General features: G+C 37.3%; 1 protein-coding gene across 1 annotated transcript in view; it reads left to right on the top strand.

Annotated features, from left to right (window-relative positions):
• The window catches only part of ARHGAP42 (Rho GTPase activating protein 42), a 161,692-nt gene that overhangs the window by 46,183 nt on the left and 90,737 nt on the right, over positions 1-24,772 (top strand). The window contains exon 3 of the mRNA XM_054074108.1: positions 7,322-7,383. Within this exon, the coding sequence (XP_053930083.1) occupies positions 7,322-7,383 (62 nt within the window). The remainder of the gene's footprint in view (positions 1-7,321; positions 7,384-24,772) is intronic.

The following is a 24,772-nucleotide window of genomic DNA, read 5'->3' as shown; positions in this document are numbered from 1 at the left end:
TCCTCATTATAGATCCATAAAATCTTGATACCCGGATTAGGGGAGTAAGAGAAACCAAATGGAGAATAAGGTAGCTCATCCAATACTAATCTTGCAAATTTAAATGAGACTGATACCCCATGAAAAAAAGAACTATTATTTTGATATTCTATCTTCTTTTTCCACAATGGAATATTCTAACATAATTTACCTTGTGACACCAATATTGAGTTTAAACTGAAAGCACATCTTGGGCCTGTTAGCTTACAAACTGGAATTTATATAAATGCCTAAGCAATATTACCTTAAACCTGAACAAAAAGAAAGTGTTTTGAATGTTTCCTCTAATATCTTGGGAACGAAACCCAGAAGAGGATGAAGTTGGTAAGAAAAACAATTTCAAATCCTGCTCTCCTCTCCACTTCTTCTCTTCTACTTTCCCAGTAAATATTACTTATGGTACTGAGCGCAGTCTTGCAAACTCAAGTTTCTCTGAAAATATTGGCCTTTGAAAGTGAGGAAAGTGGGCCTATAGTACAAGTGGCAGAGGAAATAACACCAGCCAACAAAAAATGAAAACTTGACCAATAATCGGGAAGATCTAACAGACAAGTACTCGTCCAAATACAACTTTTCTGGAGTTGTGTGTAGTAATATGTTGCAGTTGTCTTAGGCTGCAATTTTTTAAACTTGTATTACAGCAGGACTCAAGCCCAGTCAACATTGGTTATGAAATATTTATAAATTGCACAAATTATTCTTTATTTCAGTTTGCAGACTTAGGTGTGTTGATGCTGCAGCTTCTTCTCTTTGGGCTAAACTGTAGCTGCATTTCGAGCTGTAGGTAATTGTACATTTTTAATGTTTTATAGGCATTATTCACTAGGAAAAAAAGAAAAAAAAGAATTGTTAACAAATTAGTCCAGGTTGTGAGAGTGGTAAATGAAATCTGTGCTGTGTCAGGTAACGCTATATTTAAACTCATAGCCAACATGTTGGAAGACAAAGAGAATGGGAAGCTCTGGGAGCTGTGTTCCAAAGCAGTCCTCTTTTGGTTTTACATTTGGTGTGTTGAAAACTTGCCATAGTGATGACATTTTGAGATGTTCAGTTCAGTTACCTTCAGAAATGTACTACAGATCCTATGTGGCTTTTAAGGCATCCACCATTCTTGTTAGAGAGAAAGTACTGAGAAAGCAGATTATTGTCTCTCTATTCCAGATACTTGTGGTAGCCTGTCAGCGTTAATCTGAAATTTGTGATTTTTCTGTCTGATCAGGAAAACATCTGTTGATCCTCTTGTCCTACACCCTCCACCTCCTTTTTTTATGTTGTGTTGGGTATTTTTTTTTTTTTTTTTTTTTTTTTTTTAAATAGTATTTGTGGCTGCAAGTGATGCCAGTCATTAAAGGCTCTGGAAATACATCTGTGAATTAGTAACTATTTGTTAATATATTTGCTTTTATTTTAGAATGCAAAAGGTCTCTTCTCCCAGCCCTCCTAGCATTCATGGATCTTAAATTTATTTGGCTTTGTCACTGAAGTCTGGTAAACAAGTGTTAATCCTTAGGAAATTTCCTTATGGTTTTTATGTCTGGCTTGAATTCTGATTCAGTGATGTATTACTTATTGGGAAAAAAATCCCTTGGAGACTTTAGTTGACGTTTGTGCTCAGGCATGAATTCAGAGCCTGCTGTAGCAGGTCTGTGCTAGTAATGACCAGATCCGGAGAGGGGACGTACTTGACTGACCGTTCTGCCAAAGTGTGTCAGGAGCAATGAATGTTACAGTCCTGGCATTTCCCCAGTCACATCAGGAAGGTATAAGAAATCTTTGACAGACTTGCACATTTTAGACTCTTATATAGATGTTTTAAGACCAAATGGCATATTTCTGTATCTATATTTTTTCCATGCTGATACTTATATACCTGAAGATAGTGGTAATATCTGCTTGAAATATGATAAAATGTTGCTTAGTTTACCTTAGAGTATTTAAAATTGCCTGTCCTTTGTTTAAGACTATATGGATAAGTTAAACCAACAATTCATTTTGCAGAAAAAAATATTTATTTTTATTTTGTCTTCTGCAGTAACTTTCCACTCTATCTCAGCTTGTATATTACCTTCCAAACTTGACTTTATCTTTGAACCTAGTATTGCTCATATAAAACTGTTTATAGGTTTCATACACATTACTTTCCTTTTCTCATTAAATATAGATGGCATATAGATGCTAACAGTGTCCTCTTTACTATAGAGTGGCTTCAGTAATGTCCATAGCTTGCTGGTTTAGGGTGATATGTTATCTACACAAGTATATAAAAAAAATTAATAAAGTATTTTAAGTACTTTTTTTTTCCTATGAAACACAGGGTTGATTATAATGCAGTAAACCAGAACTCTAGGTCATAAATGAGGCCTATTTTTAATAATGCATTCTGTAAATTCAGATAAATTTATCCATGTTCATTTCTCCCTCATTCATTTAGTCCTACACTAAGCCTCAGTTCTCTTTTGACTATGTGCCTGTAGCTGTTTGAGGAGCTGTACCATATGTGTGAAATGATAGAGATAAAATCCCAAATGCATCTTCTGGAAAAAAGGATGTCATTGATTTACACTGTTAAGGTTTAAGCTGCTGCTACTGTTAGCTTGTTTCCTTATGAACCAAATTAATTAAAAGACTTTTCATTTCAAAACAAAAGAGGTTTTGGGGGAAGCTTTAGGAGTTTGTTTGTTTGTTTTTAAATAAAGTAATAGGAGCTATTTCTCCTAAACAATGTAAATGTTGCATCTGATTATTGCTGCCTAGGGAACACTCCAGAGAAAACAGCTGGCTACCTTTTTTAATTGTGATGAATGAGACCACAAGTGTACAGCTATGTACATATCCAATTCTTTTTACTTGTTGGGTGTTGCTTTTCACAGGCATCATTTCCATCGTGGTACCAAGTGTATCTTACAAGTCTTTTGAATAACTCTTAAATAAAAAGGAGACTGTAAAACTGTTCGGATTTTGTAAGCTCTATCTTATTAATGACTTAGAATAAAATATTAAGACACGACTTTGTTTTATTTAAACAGACCAACAGTAACAACAATGGTTTGGAAAATAATTAAAAATGTCTTTGTATTTAAGTTAAGTTAGGTTACATATTGCACTATTCATTATTGGGTTTTCAGAATTAATTTCTTGTCTGAACAGTCCCATGACATTTCGTCTTGTAAAATACTTGACTCTTCTTCCCTCCACCCCTTTTTGTATTTACAAAGTTCACATTAATTCTGATTAAAAAGAAGCAGGATGACGAGTAAAAGTGTTGCAGCATCAGTAAGAAAGGTTGTGAGGACAGTGTGGAATTCCTGGGCCTCCTGACAGGAGGCAGTGGGTCACACCTGACACAAATGATTCTGAATTTTAAATATTTTCTTTCTTAACTATGCCAAAGCATGTTAGATTGTTATTGTTGAAATACTCCTTTGTTTCCTGTTGAGAACTGGGAATCCAGAGTTAGATGTGTGTATCTGGTGCCTCAGGTTCCTGCTGAAACCCTGAGCGAGGGATGGGTGGTGGAGGGGAGCGAGGCCCCTGCCCAGCTCTCCAGGTGCCCTGCAGACAAGCTGCCCTGGAAGAGAGGGCACCCTGTGCTGAGTTTTTCCCTGCGTACCCCTCTGTCTGCCCAGCCCAGGCCCCAAGGGAGGCAAGAGCTGTCACCTGGCTGCAGTCAGAGGGGTTCTGTCAGAAGAGAGGGGAGAAAGAAGGGAGAAGTGTGCGCTAGGGAGAAAGCAGCAAGGGCCATCTTGCCTTCCCTCTATCACCTCCTGTTGCAGGTTCCGGCATGGATAAAATTATCTGGGGAATGACCGTAGATTTTAATGAGGTCAAACAAGTTGGGGATATATCATAGGATCAGAATAGCTTGGATTGGAAGGGTCCTTAAAGCCCATCCAGTTCCAACCCCTCTGCCACGGACAGGGACACCTCCCACCAGACCAGGCTGCCCCATCCAACCTGGCCTCAAACACCTCCAGGGATGGGGCAGCCACAACTTCTCTGGGCAACCTGTGCCAGTGTCTCACCATTCTCAATGTAAAGAAATTCTTCCTTATGTCTAGCCTAAATCTGCCCCTCTCCAGTTTATACCCATTGCCCCTAGTCCTATCACTACAAGCCTTTGTGAACAGTCCCTTCCAAGCTTTCTTGTAGCCCCTTTCAGGTATTGGAAGGTTACTGTAAGGTCTCTTTGAAGCCATGGCTTCTCCAGGCTGAACAAGCCCAACTCGCTCAGCCTGGCCTCATATGGGAGGTGCTTCATGTTTGTAGCCCTCTCCTGGACCTGTCCCAACTGGTCCATATCCTTGTTCTGTTGAAGATTCCAGAACTGGACACAATACTCCAGATGAGGAATAGAGGGGCAGAATCATTTCCCTCGCCCTGCTGGCCACTCTTCTTTTGATGCCACCCAGGATACCGTTGGCCTTCTGGGCTGCGAGCGCACACTGTCAGCTCATGTCAAGCTTCTCATTCACCAGCACCCCCAAGTCCTTCTCTGCAGGGCCACTCTCAATCACATCATCCCCCATCCTGTATTGAAACTGGGGATTGCCCTGACCCAGGTGCAGGACCTTGCACTTTGCCTTGTTGAACCTCATGAGGTTCACACAGGCCCACTTTTCTAGCTTGTCCAGGTCCCTCTGGATACATATGGAAAGAAGGATGTAATAAAAGGAAAGACTCCAAAGTACTGTAGCATGCATTGGTATTGTAGGACAGCTGGCTGTGGTGAAGCCTTTTTTGGCATTGTATGGTGCCATTGTAAAGGCAGAAGAACCAGCAGAGTCACCAGGGACATCCATGTTGCTAAGCTCTCTCTGCATTCTTGGCATGCAGCTCTTAGCGGTCTGAGTTACACCATGTGCTTTCATGAGTCATTGTTGTATTAAGGATGGTTTTGATGATGTAATCAGAAACTTAAGTGAAGAGTACCATAAGGGAAGATTTTGGTAGGGAAAACTTAACTTTCAATAGGTTCTGGATCTGCTGTCCTCACGAAGTTGTAGTCCTTGATATGATCATTTCTATTTGAAGTAGTTTTGTCATTGTGAGTGACTCCATAGTTTTAAAGCAAAAAAGGAGGGGGGAGTTTTAACATGTGACTGCAGTAACACATCATCTTGTGGTTAAAAATGACCAATTATTTCACTGAAATAATCTGGAAATGATTTTTCTTGCTGGCTTTACTAGGAAGTCAGCTGTTTTTCTGAAGTGCATCCTAATTCCCTGAATAGGTAATAAAATTCAAGTAATATGTTTGTCTAGTTTATCTGAAAATATATTTTTTTTTCTTAGTGGGTAAAGAATCTGCCACATGTGCAGAGACTCAACTGGCTCTATTGTGTCTTCCACTGATAAGGATAATTTATTTTTAAATGTTGGGAGATAGCGGTGTGAAAATAAGTAGTAATTTGGTCATGCGTGTTTAGCTCGTGGTTTTTTGAGTTTTTAGAGTTTCATAATGGGTAGATAGATATTCTTGAATGTAACAGGCAACAGATTTCTTAGCAAGTAACTTGTCATCTCATCACGTATTTCTTTAGCTGGCTTTAACAGCTAGGATAATATAAGCTGAATTTAAGAGATTGAGTTAATTCAGTGGATAGCAAACTTAAGCTCTTGATTTCAAGATGTAACTCTGATAAAGACTGAGCTGATAAGTAACTGAAAGTGAGTAACTGAAAGGCTCAGGTAGTAAGCCTGAGTCAAGGAGTTCAGAAGTCTGTGCAGGAGGCCTAGAATTTCTTCTGCTTAAAAGGTGGCAAAATATTCTAGTGTTTGTATTCTCAGCGGAAAATGCTGAAGAAAAAAGCTTGAGATCAAACTGATGGACATTTAACTTGCTAGGTGTATTTCGATTAAGCAAAGAGCTCTCTAGTAATAACAGGGGAAAAAGGATTTGTCAGCAAACGATGATCTAGAGGTCAAGATATGCAGGTATAGCATTACAGCTGCAAAAAATAAACTACGTGAGGTCTTGTAGAAGAAATTGGAACAAGCACTGAAGTGTTCTTCAGCTGTAAGAGTTCAAAGAAAACATGAAGAATGCAAGGGTGATCTCTGCAATGTCCAGATGGGATAAAGGATAAAAATGATTTGGGTATGGTCCAAAAACTAAGTAGCAATTTGTGAATGCTGACAAGTTAAGGCACAGTAGATACTGATTCTCTCTTAGAAGATACTAGAACATAGCAGATCCTGTAGAAAACATACTGATTTCATCAATTTTTTTATGGAAGTTGAGTTGTTTTTTTTCCTCTTTAAAAGATGATTTAGAGTGTCTCAAGTTTGCTGTGAGAAGCTGTAGGATTTATGAATCTGCATTGAGATCAGAACTTTAAACCATGAAATTTAGCATCCTGTCTTTGGCAGCAATTACTGCTAGATGCATCAGGAGAAAGTAAAAAGAGCTACTTAGCTCTTCTCACATGATTCTTTTCTGGCATTTTTGTCTGTGACATTGTGATGCTGAATTCTGAACAACCCATATGGCCTTGAGAAAGTAATACAAATGGAAAGATAAATTTTTCTGGAGAGATTTGCACTACTTGCTTACATGAGAATAAAGCCTTAAGAATTTTTTGAATGCTTTCCCATTTCTTGTTCTCTTTTGTAGGTTAGTACTTTTATTATGTTTCTGTTGACATCCATTATAGCCCTTTGACTTATATTTCAAGGCAGTTTTGAGCAAAGACTCCCACAATTGTAACAGAATTCAAACCTTGCTTATATATAAATCAATCATATGTACTCGTCACCTGAGAGCTTGTCCTTGCAGAATGTAAAGCCAAGAGCTGCTAAATCTAAACATTTGGCATAAATAATGCATTTCTTCTAAAAAGTTGACCTTCAATTTTTTACCTGAAATTTTTCATAGCTCTTGCAAATATTTGTTGCTGCACTTTAATAGGATAAACTAAAGATTTTTCTTTGTAGTTTCTTTCTGCACCTTGTGCCAAAGTAATTTTTGTGTCTGATTGTAGAATTCTTTGTTTTGAGACTGATTTTTGCTCATTTCAGGAAAAGCAGTTTGCCATATTCCACTTAAAAAAAAGTGGTTTTAGATACACATGACTCTTAAGACTCTGGATCTTTTCCGTTGTTTTTAACCAGCTCTTGATGGGCTGCTCACTTCAATCTGTGCCTCATTTGATGACTACTGATTTCAGTGAAGTACTATAAGAGAAAGGTATCTTATCACTCCGACTGAAATCCTGGTAATGGACTCATCTGGTATGAAAATGTAATGTTGACCAGGACATTCTTTCTTTGTGTTTTTTTTCAGCCCAGTCACTGAAAGAGTTTGCTCGGCTCCTTATTGCTGTTGAAGAAGAGAGGAGACGACTGGTAAGTTCTCTTGCACTAATACGTTGCATTTTGACTCTTTCTATTTAAAATAGTAGGGTTTTTTTTCCCTACTTCTTCTGAAGTAATATTTAATATTGTTTTATTTGTGTAGTAAATTTTAAGTATTTCATAGGAATCACTTGATTCTGCAATGGCAAAAAAGTGCTAGCACAGACTGCAGGAATTTTTGATAGAGTATTCAGACAATACTTTTGCATCAATTTAAAAACTGTTTTCTCACAATTTCCTCCTTCCCTGCTCCCTGCCTTGAGATAACCTCTAAATGCTGCTGTACCTTTCCTTTCTCCCATCTTGTCTTATTAGTTATAAGGCAGAGTAATAAAGTAAACTGGAAGCAAAGACCTTATAGTAGTAATGATCAGTATTTACATTTAATGAAATACTTAGAGTTGTGTGAATGTATACTCGTAACACAAGAACATGCGAAATAAGTGGTGAGAAATAGTTGGTAAGGAGAGGATCCAAATTCATCACCGCTGAGAAAATCTTGCAGAGTGCATCAGATTTGTCCTTTGTTATGGTATTATTTTTCCTTTTGTTTCTGTACTGATGAATCTACAGTATGCTTTCATTTATATTTCTACTCAGATGTAGCTTTGTTAAAGAAGTTAAGTATATTTTGTACAAGTTTTTTTTTTTTAAATTCCACATAAGCACTGAAACTACTTCTTTTTTCTTCTTTGGAAGTCAGTCATGAATAAAGAAGTGAGGTAAGGATTAACCTCAGTAGGGGGATTTTTAAAGATTGAGAAAGTTTAACTAGCTCAAATCCATTCAGTGACTTTCTGTCCTTGTTTTTTTTCCTCTTATGAGTACTTATGGAGGTGAGAAAAACTATTTTCTGACTCAGATTAGAGGAAACTTATTAATCCAGGAAGAGGAACTCAAAAAGTTCTCTTATTCCTAAGAGTAAATAACCATAGAATTGGTCTCCCATTATTTCTGTTTACATAAATATTTTGAAGTGGTGGAATTACAAACATTTTTATGGTACAGTTGTATAGTTAATATCACCTAAACCTAGAAAAGTGCAAAAGTTTTGCTTCATGCTAAATAGTTTTTCTAGGGTAGATGGAAGAGTGAAGAAAGTGTGTGTTGAGTATTCATCCTTTTAAAAGACATTTACCAGAGCAGTTAGTTAATATTACTTAGTTAAGCAATGTTTCAGATGAATAGCTTTCCAGTTTAGGTTAAAGATTATTGTGAGCTAACTTCTAGAAAAAGGAAAAGCGATGAATAGGTGAAGGTTTTATTTTTCGAACTGCTTAGTCTATTTCATAATATGTATATGTAATTTGCGTTTATTTTTTCTTTCTTTCTGTTTCTTTTTTTCTTCAGGAGGAGTCACTCCCTTTTTCACTTCTAGTAGTTTCTGGTCTTACTGTGCTTTATAATTTGATCTTTCCATGTAGTGCTTTACTTCTTTTCTTGTAGGAAGACCATTAGAGTAAAAGGAGGAAAAATATTAATTTATTAAGTGAAAAAAGACTATTTGGATGGAAAGATACTTTATGTTCTAGTTCAGTATGACTTCAGAGGGAGTGCTTGAATTGTGTAGCTGAGGTGTTGGATCCTAGTGCGATTTCAGTCTCACAGAAAAATATTTTGCAAATGACTCTAAGTTTAGTAGAATGTGATCATCAAATAATTGTAAAAACATGACAAATAATATTCATGTGTGGAGAAGCTGCTCTTGATGGGAAATAATCTGCATCCAGCTTTTCTTTGAGTTTGAAAGAACCTCATTCTGTTAGTTCTTCAAACTGAATGCTTATGCTCAACGACACAGTTATCTTGGTAGTGATATCTGAATAAGAAAATTCAGTAAACTTAGAATTCCTCTGTTTTTGAAAAGCTTGACCCGCCTGTGAAATTTATTTAATTAACGTTGGAATTAAACTTCCTAAAGTGTTTGTTCCTCATAGAGCCAAATGCAGGAATTAGACCCAAGGCTTGGAAAAATCCATATAGGATAAATCAGACCGCTTTTTTTTTAAGGACAAATTTTCTAAATGGAAAAGAATTTGGTTGTCTTTTTTTCCTGTTTTCTGAGTCTGTGTCTAGTTCCACACTATGATGGCATTTACATGCTAGAGATGCTTTCCATTGCATGTTGGGCTGTTGCTCTGGTCCTAGGTCACAACATTTTAAATGCTATGTAGCCAGAGCATTGTTCCTGCACTAACCTCATACAGTTGTGCAAATCAGAGATCCTGATATGATGCAGTGGACTGACTTAAAGATTGTGTCTGGCTTTATCTAGAGGCAAAACACAGACTCTCCTGACGTTTTTTCCCCTGAAACCTATTAATATGCAGCTTTTCAGACTATAACAAATGTTTTTCTTATATCTTATGGTATACAGTATTGCTCTAAGGCTTAGCAGCTTGAAAACAAAAAAGTTATAGAGAAAGTATCACCTTTGTCGAAGATGCTTCTTTCTTCATTCTCCAGTTCTCTTACTGCAGTTTTACGCATCCCATCATAGAATCCAGAGGTCTCTGGGAGGATCACTGTGCCATGCTAGATACTGAACACATTGCTAGTAATAAGAGTTTTCTGCTTGACAAACTCATTATTTAACTATGAAATCTTTGAAACTTTTTTTTTGCCTATTTCTGAGGAAGTATAGAGCATTATTATTATTATTATTATTATTATTATTATATCAGAAACGGTGTGACCAGCAGGTCCAGGGAGGTTATTCTCCCTCTGTACTCGGCACTGGTGAGACCGCACCTTGAGTACTGTGTTCAGTTCTGGGCCCCTCACCACAAGAAGGATGTTTAGGCTCTGGAGTGTGTCCAGAGAAGAGCAACAAAGCTGGTGAGGGGGCTGGAGAACAAGTCTTATGGGAAGCGGCTGGGAGAGCTGGGGTTGTTTAGCCTGGAGAAGAGGAGGCTGAGGGGAGACCTTATTGCTCTCTACAACTACCTGAAAGAAGGTTGTGGAGAGGAGGGAGCTGGCCTCTTCTCCCAAGTGACAGGGGACAGGACAAGGGGGAATGGCCTGAAGCTCCGCCAGGGGAGGTTCAGGCTGGATATCAGAAAAAAATTCTTCACGGAAAGAGTCATTGGGCACTGGCAGAGGCTGCCCAGGGAGGTGATCGAGTTGCCTTCCCTGGAGTTTTTAAGGAATGGGTGGATGAAGTGCTTAGGGACATGGTTTAAGGGAGTGTTAGGAATGGTTGGACTCGATGATCCAATGGGTCCTTTCCAACCTGGTGATTCTATGATTCTATGATTATGCATACGCTGTAATTCCTCTGCTAGAAGACTTCAAGCCAAGCAATGGTTTTGGAAAAATTTTATATTAAAATAATTTCCTTCTGCTCTTGGTGAATTTACAGTGTTTCTGTTAAATAAGGGATACGCCTTTTTTTTTTTTTTATTTTAGGGATTCATGCATTATTTATTTTTCCTATTCATTTGGCATAGTTAGTAAATTTTACAACGAACAGAAATGTACTGTGAGTGATATAAAATGCTCATTCCTTTCGTTTCATACAATTATGCTGTGTTGAGACAAAAATAGATTAATTGGTTCATGCTAATAATTTATATTCCTTGAGATCCCCTATCAATTTGAAGCATTGAAAGTGTTCTCTTGAGTGTTATCTTGAATGTAACTACTAGGCTATTTCTGAAAGTTTACTAAATCCAAACTGAAGTAGGCCTCTTAACTGTTGTATTCCTTGCTATTTACCAAAGTTTTTATTGGTGGCTGGCAAGTGATGTATGAGTCCAGAACTTTTCTCCTTGGCATTATGAATCAGTGAGATGTGTGTGGTTGCTTTGAATTCAAAAATGATCTTAAATACTTCAGGGGATAGTACAAAAATTCTGAAGTAGATATTTGTGTGCTATGCTGGATGAATATTTATCTTTCTAATGTCTGTGTCTTTGTATCTCATAATCTTCGTGCTCCAGAGAGTATCTCATTGTTGTGGCCTTCTTTTGTATTAGCTGGATGTTCTCATTGTGATTCGGTATTTGCCCTCACATAAGGGGTCTGGTGCTATCTGCTTCCAGGAAACGCATCAAAATACTCAGTTTCAAAAGCTGCACTTGAAGAAAAATAAATGAACTATTAAAACCAGCTATCCGTGGAATGGTACATAAAATCAGATACCGAAGAACACAGCATGTTGTTGAGCAGAATTAACCTTTTCCCTATAATGTGAAATGGGTTACAAATTCCATCAGAAGAATAAGCACTCTTCTACCTACAGGTCCTGCTTATTACTCAATTTCTAAAGGAGAGAAATCATGAAATCACAAATACTAGCACCCTGAGACTGCAGAGTGTACACTTGGCATTTTGTTTCATAAGGGCACTCTCTTAAACTGACGAAAAATAGTGTATGATGGTTTTTGTATATATTTGGTAACTGCTTTCAGTGCTCTTCATCTCTCATACCAATTCTGGCGTGTAAATGATCTCTTTGGTGGGAACCTGCCACCAAGGACCTGTCTGAAAGCATTTTACTGCAAATTAAGGGACAACACAACCAAAAATTGTAGAATCATAGAATCATAAAATGGTTTGGGTTGGAAGGGACCTTAAAAATCATCTAGTTCCAATATCCCTGCCATGGGCAAGGACACTTTCCATCAGCTCAGGTTTCTCAAGGCCCCATTCAACCTGGCCTTAAACACTTCAAGGGGTGGGCCATCCACTGCTTTTCTGGGCAACCTGTTCCAGTGCCTCACCATCCTCACAATAAAAAGTTTCTTCCTAATATCTAATCTAAATCTCCCCTCTTTCAGCTTAAGCCCATTACCCCCCATCCTATCACTGCATTTCCTGATATGGAGCCCTCCTTAATCTTTCCTGTAGGCCCTTTTTAAGTACTGGAAGGCTGCTAGAAGGTCTCCCTGGAACCGTCTCTTCTCTAGGCTGAACAAGCCCAAGACTCTCAGCCTATCCTTGCAGCCCAGGATGCAGCTGACTTTCTGTGCTGCAAGCACACATTGCCGGCTAATGCTGACCTTGTCATCCATCAACACTTTAAAGTCCTTATCTTCAGGGCTCCTCTCACTGCATTCTCCACCCAGCCTGTGATTGTGGTTGGGATTGCCCTGACCCGGGTGCAGGACCTTGCACTTCGCTTTGTTGAGCTTCATGAGGTTCGCACAGGCCCATCTCTCAAGTCTGTCCAGGTCCCTCTGGATGGCATCCCTTCCCTCCAGCATGTCAGCCACACGACACAACGTGCCATTGTTGGTAAACTTGCTGAGGGTGCCCCCAGTTCCACTGTCTGGCAAAGATGGTAAACACCACCAGTCCTAGTACCAACCCCTCATGAACACTACTCATTACTGGTCTCCACTTGGACATTGAGCCATTGACCACATCTCTTCGAGTGTTTCTGTCCACCCAGTTCCTCATCTACCAAGTTGTCTATCTGTCAAATCTGTGCCTCTCCAGTTTAGAGATAAGAATGTTGTGCGGGATGGGGTGAATTTTGGTGGGTTTTTTTAGACCTTCAGCTTATTGTCCAATGGCAGTAGAGCTCAGTTTTACAAATGATTAGGAAAATAATTGAAAACAAATCACATGCCCTCCTAATCTTTTTTGATGAACTTTTGAATACTTGCTATATGCATTTCTGTATATGCATTTCAGAAAGCATATATGCATTTAATAGCATATAGCATTATATAGCATAAATGCTATGTGCATTTCAGACAGCATATAGACCGGAAAAAATACAGAGATAGGCAACAAGGAATGCCTGACACCTGGAAGCTCAAGATGAAAAGAGACTGTCTACAAGGAGGACTCTCTGAGTAGCTTTAGTTCAAATAGATTAGATCAATTTTATTTGGAGACCTGGGGTTCATTAATTGCAATGACATGACTCGGCACCCTTTAACATTTTTGGCAAATCAGATCTACCAGTCCTCAGCAACAGTTTAACACGTCAGGTCTTGAAATGAGAGTTTTCTTTTTTTTTTTTTTCCCCTATACTGACACAGTTTAGTCTTACTTCTTAAGAACCAATTGTAACAAACATTGCAAGTCTTACTTTAAATGTAAGTAAACATTTCTGTCACTATGAACCATGGTTGCTACCCAGTTCCCCCATCACTTTTTGTAAGACTCATCTGCTTCACTTCCTGATCTGAGCCATTTGCAAATACCACGAGAAATGAGTGAAAAGACAAAAGAAAAAAAGCTTTCATCCTTTCTTCTCCTGTTATTGAGCATATCACAATGGAATTTATTCTATATGCAGGGTAGAGGTATCAGTGCCAAATCTCTGTGTCCCCACCACTGTAATTTTTTCATGTCTGGAAGTGAACAGGAAAGGTCTGCAAAGTAGGGCAACTAATCCTAAATAATCAAAGGACAGGTTTGGGAAAAAAGTCTACTTCTAGGAGCTCAAAAGGCTAGTTTATTAGCTAGAAGGAAAGTGAATCTGCAACATTTCAGGACAGCCATGCCTAAGATGGCAGAGATTGGCGATTGCTGCTGCATCCTTTTTTACTGTAAATTAGGATTGTAAATTACTGTAAATTGTTCCTAGAAGCCCTTGGACAATCCATAGATATTTTGTAGTGTTGGAGAGCTTAGTATGTTGTCCTTAGTCTTCCTGCTTCCTTTTTGTCCTCCTGGAATGTGTCTTAGATCCCGAACTGTGAGAAAAGTTTGTCTGTACAGGTGAAATTTGCCTAACCTATGGTTGCCTGAACACTGTAGTCATCTCCATTTTTCCAGTCTAGACTCACTTTATGGAGTCTGTGGAGAGAAATGGGAACTTTTAAGATATTGTCACCCTCATGTAGATGCTTGAAAAGTAATTTACTGACAGTCTGTGCATATTTTTCTCTTCGGGATGTGTGAATTTTTACCTTCTACAAGGTTAAGGTGGGTGAATGTTCAATTTTTTTTATGATGCTAGTTTATTGTATTTATTTCAATTTTTTATAATTTATAGAATAATTTTTGGTTATGTTTTCAATTGATTTCCTCTGGAGAAAAATGTTTTGTAATTATCTTACATAATATGAATTTTCATTTTTAAAATATGTAATACTATTTTGTTGAGGCTTTTACTGGTTAGCCTTTGAAGTTAAGGCACAAGAGAGAAGATGTAGTCAGCGGCAGTGTATGATTTTCTGCTGTGTTTTAACTGTGGAATGGTAGGAAGAACTGTCCGAGCAGAAGTTTTAACGAATGAATGGTTTTCCGAACCAGGTTTCTGCCCAGATCTGCGTCAATTTTGTGTCCCAACTACTGTCAACTTATAGAGTGGAAGGTAACTGCAGTTCAGCGACACCTAGAACAATGTTGTTGTATTCATATTTGTAGAGTATTTCTTGGACCATTTATGAAAATGCCCAGTCTTCCCCATTGTGTTGGTACAAATGTTTGTGTGACTGTGTAGTGAGCATAACAGGAGAAGTGATCCAGCTGGAAAAATAATTCCTTTGGCCTTGGCTTTCTGTCAGGTCCTGCCTTTCATTTCAGTGCCTGCAAGGAAAATGATGATTTTCTGTGCCAGAGTTATTATCAAGAAGATAGTAATTTCTTTTTTATAATTGCTATCAAAGAGATTTTAGAATTATACCTTCACTTGCCTGCAGATGTTCATCTGTGATTGCTGTAATTGATATATGAAATCAAGAAGTGATAGGCATATTCCTTTCATGCAGGCTTCTTAGAGAGCAGACCTGCAACATGATCCTTTGGTGTGTTCTTGTTGAGGGAGAACTCAGTGCAGCTTTCCCCCTTGCTGTGTCTTGAGCTAGAAGGAGTCCTGTTTGCTATCTTTCTCTGCACCACTCAAGTACAAAAATGTATGTGTTCAGTGATTGTTTCTTAGCATTTGGGCTCAATTAAAAAAAAATAGAGTAATAAAAATAAACTGCTCATGTTCTGTTATCATTAATGTAGTTTAACATTCAACACCTGTTTGTATGCATGGACATTTCTGAACATTCCACAACTATAATCCACATATAAGGCCAGACCATTTGGAGATAAAATTATAGGTGCTCTTAAAAAAGAGCATTAGCTGGCTCTTGCAGGTGTTACCACCTCAGCTTCCATAATTATTTCAAGTAATAACGTCTAGGACTGCATACAGAGCTCTTGGTGTTACTTTTCAGTTTTATACTTGGTACATTCCTAATTTGTTCATATTATAGCTCTCATATCTCTAATAATTCGTTCCATTATTTTTGTGGAAATTATGAAAAAAACAAAATCATCCTGTGATATTTGATTATGATAATGTTTAAAACTCAAACTGATCATGCTAGAAACTGTTTGCAAGTAGTCCCTCTCACATTCACATTACTGCACACCTGTTGATATCTGGGATTGAAAATGCAGGTTTCTGTTTTCTTTAACTTTGCAGAAAGTATTTCTGGAATCATTTTGGTATGACAGAGTAATGCCATTAATACAGAATTTGCTCAGAGTTTTATGCTGATGAAGTCAGAGAACCTACTGTTTGTGTTTTGCACTGTATTTCTTAGCAGCTTTCTCTTTTCTTTTCCTTTGAAAATGTGAATTGTTTCCTATTGCTATGAATGCTCACAGTGAAAAACTGCAGTATATGCAAAGCCTTTTGCACCCTGTCCTACTCAGCTTGGTCCTAGATAATTATGTTGCCTAGTGAACCTACCAGTTGAGGGAGGAAGCGATCTGACTATTTTTAGACAGTCTTTGCTGTTTTGCAAGGTAGTTGTCATAGAGTTGAATTGTTATGTAGTTCTTTTCTTGTAGTAAAAGGTGTGAAAGTGTAGGTGTCACATTGATCTCTGCTGTTTTGCGTTGACTGGTTAACTGATGTCAAACTACGAGCACTTGTGTGTCTGATGGGGCGAAGAGACCTGGGATGATTGTTGAAGAGGAAAGGAAAGGGGAGTGGAGATAAGGGACTCTACTAGCCTGGTCCTTGTTTACAATACTTCTTAACATTTAAGGGCAGCCTGATCTAGTGGAATGTCCCTGCCCATGGCAGGGGGGTTGGAACTATGTGATCTTTAGGGTCCCTTCCAAACCATTCTATAATTCTATGATATACCTATAACTTCTTATACAAATGGTATACAAAGCCTTGACTAAGAAGGCTTTGACAATTACTGTCCTTATAGTATTTGCTTTTCATTTTTCTGCAGAGAATGGAAATGAAGAAAATCCATATATTTTTAAAATACAGTGTGTTGCAGGAGTAGATGTAATTGATTCAGTTAACTATGACAGTTTCTCCTGCTTTTGATATTCGTGGTGCTTGTATTTGCATCTACTGCCCTATGGTATCTTACTAGGAAGGTGCTAGGGTGATTGCTCCTTATTACAATATAAAATGATTACAGGGAGTCTTTAATCTTTGGTCTATGAAGCATTTTATTAAAAGATTTAATAGCTTGTTGTAAATAGTCCCATGATTTTTACAGTGTCATGGTGAGCTGGCTTGGGGCATTAGTAGCATTCTTTGCAGTTCTTAATTGACTAATCAGCAGTGGCTGCAATAAGAATAGGAAGTGATTATTGAAAACCAGTCAGTAAAACAGTAACTCATGGCCAGCTCTCTGAAAGTTTTTGTTTACTTTGCGACATTTTTCATTTGGGATAGAACATTCATAAAGTGAGATTGCTTGCCATTCTCAGTTTTGAAGAGTATTGTCGAGAGACAGAGAGATTAAATTCTCCCTTCAGTAAAAGTGCAAAACGAGGAATTAGTTGGAAAGCTGATTGCTTCTTCTCATTTTATAAATCTAACTTGGTTTTGATTTCATGTTCCCTGTGTTTTGATGCATGTGGTCTTGCATTACAGGGCAGCGACATCTCAAAGTATTTTGAGAGGCATTCGCTCAGTGGAGTGGCTGGAATGAGTTTATTTTAATGACATTTTAGATTTCACTGAAATGTAGGTAGTTGCAATTCCAGCTTCTAGATGCTTTGGCTTGCAATGCAGTCACTAACCAAGTGTTTTCTCAAGTGACTGTTCACAGAGAAAAGAGAAAGATGTTTGCGCTTTTATATGAGTATTTTAAAGAAACCTGAACTTTCCTGTAACACCAGCCTTGTAGACATAAATTTTTATGCATTTATTTTGTGACAACAGAGAGAGGGAGTGGAGTTGCTCTTAGCCAAAGGTACTTGCTGTACCCATTACTAGCCTACAGAAATGGCAGAACATGCAACAATCTACCACTTTCTTACTTTTTTTAATGGATTCTGAATTTATCTGCACTTTTTACGATAGTATGAGAAAAGGTAAGGTTCTTCATACCTACAAATAACTTCATTTTAAATTTTTCTTTATTTAGTCTGATCTCTGGAATGGTTTGATACCCCTACATTTTTTTGTTCTTAATTAGTATACTGAGAAACGTGATTAAAATGGAAAACAACACAAGGGGTTTATTTAGCAAGTGGCATGTAGAAATAAAGATATCTTTATTTAAAACAAACACCACAAAAAATCCAACAACAACAAAAGCAAATGAAAAACACCCATCCACCACCTTTTCACAAGAAAGTAGGGAAATAATGTTTTTTTAAAGTTAAGGCGTCTCAATATCCTTCCTCGGGGATCCTGTGTAATCTGCACGGGCCCATAGCTGTATTACGCACAAAGATGTATTATTTGAAGTGTTCTCATTAAGGTGTTGTCATAAGGCTTGCAGAACACTTAGATTGCTTTTTATGTTCTGTTCAAGTATCCGTTGAAGCTCAAATTATTGTTGCGTTGACGAGCTTTCATATATACATCTGCCTGAGCAAGTGTTTCAGTATCATAATGACAGAGGGCGAAGGAAGTCTAAGAGAACATGAAGAAGCCATGCAAGATCAACAAATTCTGCTTGAGCTAGGATGATCACCAAAATAATTGCCAGGAAATCTAGCTCTTGGTGCAATGTTTGTTGCAGCCCTGCTGTTACAACTAGTTGCGGTCTAGGAAAGAGTTTATATTTCTGGTGGTAAAAGAAAATTACAGCAGAAATCTGGAAGTGGTCACCTGAATCTGTGGAAAGTTTCAAATGATGTGGTCCCAGAGTCTGGTAGCCTTAAAGATTAAAATATTGTATGAGCTGCTTCTTTGGATACCTGTTCTTCAGTGAAAGGCTACCTTTAAAGAAAGCGTGCTAGACCTTTCTCTCCCTCTGAGCTGGCTCTTACTCTATGTTGGCTTCTTTTTACAAGCTAAATGAGAACTTTTTACTTTGGCTTATATTTTTAGTCACATTTGCATGACAGCAGGAAAAAGACTAAGAAACCTATATCTGGTACTGCTTATAGTGCTATCACGTGTTATTCCTTATCTTGCATCCTTGTGTTAATTTTGTGTGCTGTTCCCAACAGGCTCATTTTAAACTTTCACCACCATTGGCAGAACCTTCTAAATTGTAATTCTTCAGCATTTGAGGCTTAAATAACCTGTGAATATTTTGCTGTATGTTCAGATCAGGAAAGTTTTGTATGTATGTGGCTATAAAATTGTATTTCACAGAATGAAATCAATTTATTTTTTTCTATAACTTCATATGTTGTATTTTCATATTAGTTTATTTGTCGTTATGTCTGTTTTTTAAAGGAATGTCATGAACTTGTCCTGTGGTTGCAAGGAGTTAGCCTGAACAGCTACACTGCACGTTTCTAATTTGCTCTTTAAATTTCTTTGGGGATAACAAATATCTGTACACACAAGAGTTAATACTGTCAAAAACATGGGCATATTGAAAGATTTTCTGTGAACTCTGCAACTGTAAAAGTGAATTTATCTCTGAATAGTTCAAATCTATGTCTAGCCTATCTTTCTTCAGAAACTATCTTAAATGTTCAGACACGCGCTTTTGTTTCCTGAAAGGATACATACTTCCAATCTTGGAGTTAACAGTTCCTGGGCATAGTACCATTACAAACAGCTTGGCTGACTTTGGCTTTATGCCTGGATATGTTCATTCATGAAATGGTTGTTTAAACAAAATACAACTTCCAATTACATTCATCTTTTAGCACAGCTAGTTTCCTCAGCACCAGCTTTTTCTTTTCTTTTTTTCCCCTGCAGAGGTTTTGAGGAGGTGGTCCTCTTGGTACTGGAGAGATAATTAATAGTGGATTGTTTGGATATTGCTATGGCTTTTGCGTCAAGAACCAGACCTAGCACAGAAGCAAAGCATTTCACTATCGGACTGCCTTTCTCAGTGCTTTAGTTCACAACAGCTGCTTAATATAATGCATACAGTGATTCCTGATACCAGGAGACGGTAGAGGTTAGTAGCTGTTAACCCTGCGTTTGCAGTTTCTGGAATTGACCCATGGAGACCTGCAGGGTCTGTGAAGAGGAAAATTCATTTTTGTGCTGGAAGGTGGCACAGATTGGTCACAAACAAATCAGCAGGAACAGGTGTACTCTGAGCACAACCCTGCCTGACTGATGAATCGATTCTCAGCCTCACTGAGAGCAGCAGGCAGGTATTGCATGACTGCAAATAAACTGCTGCATACGTAGTTGCTTAGTCCCAATAGCCACCACTTAGCCACTGATAAATCATTTCTGCCTCACATGGAAGTGATTGCAGGGGCTGCTAAAGAAGTAGGTGAGTAGATCAATAGTTAAGACCACTTCCAGTCTGAACTTTTGACTTTGCCTGTCAAGCTATCACTCTTTGATTTGAAACAAGGTTCAAGGAATGGGAGCTACAAAATAAATAAGTAGGCAAAGGGGAAAATGGATGATGTTGTTGATGAGTTTATAGGCCCACTTAAGTTCACTTTCTGCTGAATTGTGTATGAGCCTATATATTAAATAGGTTTGCTGGGTCTACATATACTAGTAATGAAGTTTTGATAGTTGATAACATTTATGTTCAAACCACAGTCATGACAAATGATCCTGGGTTTATAATGACCATAACTTACACAATCTAGTAGTAGTATGTCAAAAGCATTTTTGGAAACTTGTCTGTAAAGCTTGTGTACAATCTTTTCAAGTCTTTTCAGTGTTCTAATAAGCCAAACAAAGCACATTAACAGAAATATAATAATATAATATTAGTAACAGTTTAAAAGCAAAAAAAAAAGTCTTTCTAAGGTTTTACTCACAGATTCTTAAGAAGCCAAAACTTTTATATGTATATAAAGAAACATAGGTAGTGTATTTTTTGTTCTAGATTAAACACTACTGTAAACATTGACAAGAGTTCAATAATTATTCAAAAAATTGTAGATGCCAAAGCATATGCATAGAAAATGTATGTGTAATTTTTCCACTTCTGTGTGAGTTCATTTATCCTCACACTTACTTAGGCATTTTCAGAACCTGTTGAGCAATGAGCTGATGAAGGAATGAGCTCAGGATCTGATATAGTTTGGGTTTTTTTCAGGTGATCTCATTTGCATTTTTTTCTGCATGACTTCCTGAGAAGAGGGAATTTTAACTTCTCCATTTGTACATTATTAGCAGAAATTTTGTTTCTTTGTGTGGGTAGTGTGTATGTTGCTTACATCATCTTGCTAAGAAGAGGCAATCATCTGACAGGAAGAAATTGGGAGAGAATTTAGGCTGAATGTCAGGAAAACTTCCTCAGGATAAACTACATTGTGAAATACTTTGCCAAGGCAAATAGAAGTGTCTAAGGCACAAACTGAGATTATGCCAAATGTTGGAAAATGTGATGTAGGAAGAGAGTATTTTGTATTACTCAGTGACCATGCATCCTTTTTAGCATGAACTATGGTAAATCAGATTGTCGTTAAGTATTGGTTAGTAACTTATTTCAAGCCCATCATGATAACAGGCTAATACTGTGTATCGCTCAGGAAGACTTCCACTATCTCCTTTTTGAGGTGGGGATTATGGGGAAAAGGAATTGGACACCGTCTAATAAATATATTTTATAATATATAAATAATATATTTTATAACTATATTTTAAATAAATATAATATATTTTATAAATATAAATAATACTTTTGCAGATTAATTTAACTATAACTTCATTAGCCACAACATTTTCCCAAGACCATTTTGTTTGAGGCTCTAAATAAATTGATTTTAGTATTTAGGAGCCTAAATTTCTCAGGAGAGTTCTGTAGCTGGCCACTTCTTGTTCATTTGTTTCTTTTAAGAAAATAAATGAAAAGGAACTAATAAATTAAATATAACTGCTTTTAGCAATTTGGAAAAATTTAAAATAAAATCCTAGCTCTAGTAAACATTTCTGCCAACATAATTTTATCCCTCACTGTTAAAATTCCATTTAGGGTGGTTTGTTTATTTGTTGCAGTTAAAATTTTGGGCTGTTTGTTCTTGTTTTGGACTCAGATGTTGCAGATGACAGTCAGCCATTCAAGCTCTTGACCTCTTTAAGTCTGCTGCTAAAGAACAGCTTGTCTATCTGCCTTAATGTCTCCAGCTCTCTGGCTTTCTTTTTTTGTGGAGGAAAGCATATTTAAATTCAGTTTCAGGAATTCTGACAAGTAAAGCTTTTTAAAATAAATGCTGTGTTGAGTCTGACAACTCCACATCCTTTAAGGGATAAATAAAATTAATTAAAAAACATTGGTTTTACTTTTCATAGTAAGTCAGAAAGTTCTTAACTGTGGTTGGTTAAGTGTTTATTTATTTTATTGATTTCCAAATTTCCCTTTTCACTGTAATGGACCTCACAAGGAGGCCTCTTCGGGGTGTATTCACTCCACTCTGGAGAAATTTTGTTGACATCTGCACAGTGAGGGATACAGGCCTGGCCACAGAATTTACAGATCAAGGTTTGGAAAAGCAAAAGAGAAAGTAATAAACATACGGAACTGATTTGGGATGACTCTTAAGTAGGTCTAACAGCTAGAGTGAAAGTGTCTGGGAAGGTTTAAAATAAGGACTTTGTAAAGTATATCTTGTTACTTATTTGCTAAGAGTTATCTTAATCAGCGAAATTCTCTGTTAATTTGCTGAATTTTAGAAAGAAAAATAAGAAGGAAAAAGTCATGAAAAATCTCCAGCATATCAGAGATTCCTTCACTTTCTATTTTGAAAATTCCTCCCCAGTACAAAGCTTGGTTTTGTTGTATTCTTTTTTTCTTCATGGGAAAAAAAAATACTTATGATAAATTTTTAATAAGTGAAAGATACTTATAGTAAAATATTTACATTTATTAAAGTACTCAATAGAACAATTTACCTTTAAAAATGTAGTGAAGCATAGGTTTACTTGAATTCTGGATCTTTTTTTCCTTAATTAGTTCTGTGCCCCAATTATACTATTTCCTGTGTTTATGTGGCCATTTCCCCCTTGATAATACATAATGTAAACAGTCAAGCTGAGGATTTTTTTTTTTGGTTTGTTTGGAAAGCCATAAAGGGAGGAAAAACCAGAAAAGTTTTCTTCTGCTGACTATCTGAAATGACATTGTGGCGTTCTTTTTTGCTTTCGTGATTTGAACTCTCAGCTTACTCAAGAGAAATGCATTATTTGTATTAATGATAGCGATAAAAAGATAAAACTCCAAACTTGTCAGCGCAAAATTGAACTGTTTATCTTTCATTGTGATTGTGCTTGTGATTACTTTTATCTTTACACTTTTCACTGGGTTGCAATCCGTGGAGTGAGCCATAAAAAGAAATAGCATTCCTAGATAATTAGCTACCTACCATGACTGCATCCATTGCTGATTGATATCTGTCTTCAAAACATTTGGGAAAGAAAAAAGAGAATAAAGACTATTGCTTTGTTGTTTTTTTTTCTAAACACCATACAGTTCTTTTTTCTCAGGAGATATAAATAGGGCCTATGTAGCATAGACAGAAAACATAGAACAAAGAATTTTTCTCGTTAAAATTGTCCGAAGTGCTGTGTTCAAGTTGTTGCCTTCTGTCTGTCACCTCTGGGTACAGGCTAGTTTCTTTTGAACAACACTGTTTGTTGAGTGACAGAAACTGGTAATTTCGATCAAAACCAGAAAACCAATAGGTGAAAAAGGGAGTGTAGCTCTTTTAGTTATGAAACCAACCAGCTTCAGTCATCTTTGTAAGTCTTCATAGATAAGAAAAAGTTAAATGCATTCTTTAACACTTCATAAAATGGTCCCATCTATGTGGAAAATAGTTCTGCTGACACAAGTAAGCAAGACAGAGACAGGAGAGACTGAGGGAGGTGGGGGAGCAGTAGGGCAATATCCAGTTTCCAGCTCATATTATAAGGGACAGTAGTGATAACCCCACTTGCCCGCTGGAGGGAAAACAAGAGTACAGGACACAGACAAATCATTAGTTCTTTGAAGTGTGTCCCTGTGCAGTGAAGGAGTAGGTGTCATGTATAGTCTTTGTAATGTGAATTGATTTTAAAGGGAAAAAAAAAAATCACTAGCATTTCCTGAGAAGAGATGAATGAAACCATGGGAAACACAAAAATGGAGCCTTAAATCTGTGCAGCGAACTTGCCCCAGTGTATTAGCCTCTAGTGGGCTTTTACAATCAATTACAAGGCATAAGTAAGTTGGGTTTTTGGCCTTTCCTTTTTAACTTACTGGCCATTAACTTCTGTTAATCTGTTTAAAACTCCTGTAGGGTTAAAGTGAGACTATTTTTCTCATAAATGAAAAATCCTGGGGGGGCACCTTAATGTACTGTGCTTTCTACATTTAAATTTTACTTTACAATGATTAATGCATGTAGTGTTCAGGTATTCAAAAGCAACTAGGTTCTTATTAGTGTCCGCTCACTGCTCCTGCCTGTTCGGTGAAGTTGCTGAGCGTAAGTGCTTCTGACACTGCAGAATCCTTTACTGCCTGTTCAGGAAAATGTGTTCAGTAATGGCTAACATTGTGTTATAGCAAGTCAGTCTATTTAAAACCTCACATCAAGGATGTAAGTGAAGAAGCAATTTATGCCTTTTGGCTTCTGATTTCTGAGCACGCTGAAGATGAGACGTTTCAATGCATCGTAAGCCTTCTATTATCAGTACCTAGAACAGGAATTTCCTTAAACATGTTCATGTGAGAGTGTTCTAGTGGATCAACACATCTTAGAGTCTGACCCTGAATGTCTGTTACCTTTCTTTTGGTCAAGAACGCTTTTCAAGTGGTCTCTTTCTTCTGTGAATTATATGTAACAATATCGGAGTTCCTCCTCCCCATTAATCAGAGACAGATTGAAGCGACTTGCCCATCAGATTCCTGTCGTTAACTCTTTGTAGCTGAGCTGGAGGAAGTATTGTAAGTCCTTGTCTAGGCGCTCCCCAGGCATATTTGATATTTTCATAATAAGCTAATGTGTCCTAGGTTCAGTATTGGTTTTTTGAATGTTAGGAATCTTGAGTTCTGCTTTTTGCCTTTAACATTCAACAGTAGTTACATTAGTTACAAGAAAGGTAGTGCATGTGGTATGAACCCCCGGGCTGTTCAAG

This window comes from Cuculus canorus, chromosome 1, assembly GCF_017976375.1.
Source record: "Cuculus canorus isolate bCucCan1 chromosome 1, bCucCan1.pri, whole genome shotgun sequence".
Classification (NCBI taxonomy): Eukaryota; Metazoa; Chordata; class Aves; order Cuculiformes; family Cuculidae; genus Cuculus; species Cuculus canorus.
Note: the sequence above shows the minus strand (reverse complement) of the source record. Positions and strands in the feature narration are given on the sequence as shown.